The 1,775-nt window shown below is 38.5% G+C and overlaps 1 protein-coding gene and 1 long non-coding RNA gene across 2 annotated transcripts in view; both read right to left on the bottom strand.

Moving 5' to 3' along the window:
* Positions 1-130: 130 nt before the first annotated feature.
* LOC109586825 (uncharacterized) lies at positions 131-1,506 on the bottom strand. Its single transcript, XR_002187236.1, has 5 exons — positions 1,302-1,506; positions 864-957; positions 685-771; positions 563-639; positions 131-455 (listed from the first exon to the last, which is right to left on the bottom strand). It is a non-coding gene; the product is annotated as an uncharacterized LOC109586825 (long non-coding RNA).
* Positions 1,507-1,535: 29 nt separating this feature from the next.
* LOC109586823 (uncharacterized) overlaps positions 1,536-1,775 on the bottom strand; it is a 26,235-nt gene continuing 25,995 nt past the window's right edge. Inside the window, exon 2 of the mRNA XM_020003044.1 lies at positions 1,536-1,597. Within this exon, the coding sequence (XP_019858603.1) occupies positions 1,536-1,597 (62 nt within the window). The remainder of the gene's footprint in view (positions 1,598-1,775) is intronic.

The raw sequence follows: 1,775 nt of genomic DNA, 5'->3' as shown, positions 1-1,775 counted from the left end.
AGAAAGAGAGAGGGGGGAGAGAGAACTGAGGAAACAGATACAGAGAGAGAGAAAAAATAAAGATTTAACATATATTTAGAACATTAAAATAAAAATAGAAAGAAAGATTATATAATAGAAAGAGTGAGAGAGATGGAGGGTTGAAAAAGAGGGTACAACACATTGTACATGTACATGTAAGGCTAGTAATATTAGAGGGAGTAATTTGGTGAATTTTGTTGATTGGCAAGTTTCAATTTGGTAATTTGTGGCCATGTCCCATTGAGCATGTAATGATTGCAATGGTTGGGAATTCCCAGGAATATGATAACTGACAACTGAGTCAATAAGGGAACAAGGAGTGGCTGGGGACTGCCATGAGTCAGAGAGAGAGCCAGTGAAATGAGACTTGAAATCAGGAGCAGCAGAACCTTCCTCTCAATGAAGCTTACCAATGATAGACCCCACACCTGCAGCTAATGATAATAAAGAACAGGAAAGTATAACTATATAAAACACAATTAAGCACAATATAATGCTGGAAACCCTGATTTACATAATGCTCCATTAATATTATCACTACCTTTATTCCATAATGCATTCCATTTCCAAGATTATTAACAGTCTTAAGACACATCCCATCTTTACCATCCCACAATGCTATGCACCTATTAATATAACATTAATAACTAGCTACACCCCTACCACATCAACGCATCCGTTTTTACTAAAACTGACAATCCTGTCCCTGTCTCCAGATTGCATTCCTAGTAATAATAGTCTCAGACATAACTAGAAAAGATAGGCATTAATTGGAAATTGTGGTGGGCATTAATTAAAATGATAAATAAAGGTTTTTAAGTGATAGCGATAATTGGTCTAACCACAATATCTCCATTGATTCTCTTCCTGCATAAGTTCCAGATACAAATCTGTCCCGTTTTAGTACCAGTAGCTCCTCCTTTATCCTCCTCTGTCCTATTAAATACACAGCCAATAGTCAGTATCAAACATAGGCGGATCTAGGCCCGGGCTAGCCCGGGCAATGCCTGGGTAGATTTTACTCGAGACCACACCCATTGGTGTGGTTTGGTTATTATAAGGGCTGGGTTGCATGACAATACTGTCATAATCTTATCACAATACATCTGAACAACCACAAACCACACAGTAATAACAATATACATAGCTTCTGATAGCAAAGCAGGAGGTTAAGTGGTGAATAATTAACCAATTTGACCACACCGTTTATGAATATTAATGAGCCCGGGTGGTCTTGGATTTCTAGATCCGCCTATAATATCAAAATCCAAAGTTCAGACCTGGTCATACAGGTAATATCGTGTACTGGAGGTTGATGGCTCCAAAACACAATAGGAACAGTAATCCCATGACTAGTTGGTGCTAGTTGCGGACTTGGGGCACAAAAGTCTTCTGAGAATAAGATAGACACCATTTTACACACGTGGTATCACGTGGGCTGCGTGGGCCTAGGCGTGGCTTGATATAAAAAGGAATGAATGTCGACCAATGGACCTTATCTAGACTAGTGAGGCTCAAGATGTAGGCGGCTTATGTTTGAATTTCTTACCACTCAACACTGATGAGTGACCATGACCTGAAAAAAGTAAATTTATGAAGTTGCTTTATTAATACTAGCACGATACCTTTCCTGATGCATGTACAGTTGTATATACATGTACTTTAACCCTCCAATTATTAAAAAGGAAATTGGGGTCTGGCTATGCAAGGCTACATTGACTTATCTATTGTAGAAGTTTGAGCTGATTTTGATC

Source organism: Amphimedon queenslandica, unplaced genomic scaffold (genome assembly GCF_000090795.2).
Source record: "Amphimedon queenslandica unplaced genomic scaffold, v1.1 AMPQUscaffold_12770, whole genome shotgun sequence".
Classification (NCBI taxonomy): Eukaryota; Metazoa; Porifera; class Demospongiae; order Haplosclerida; family Niphatidae; genus Amphimedon; species Amphimedon queenslandica.
Note: the sequence above shows the minus strand (reverse complement) of the source record. Positions and strands in the feature narration are given on the sequence as shown.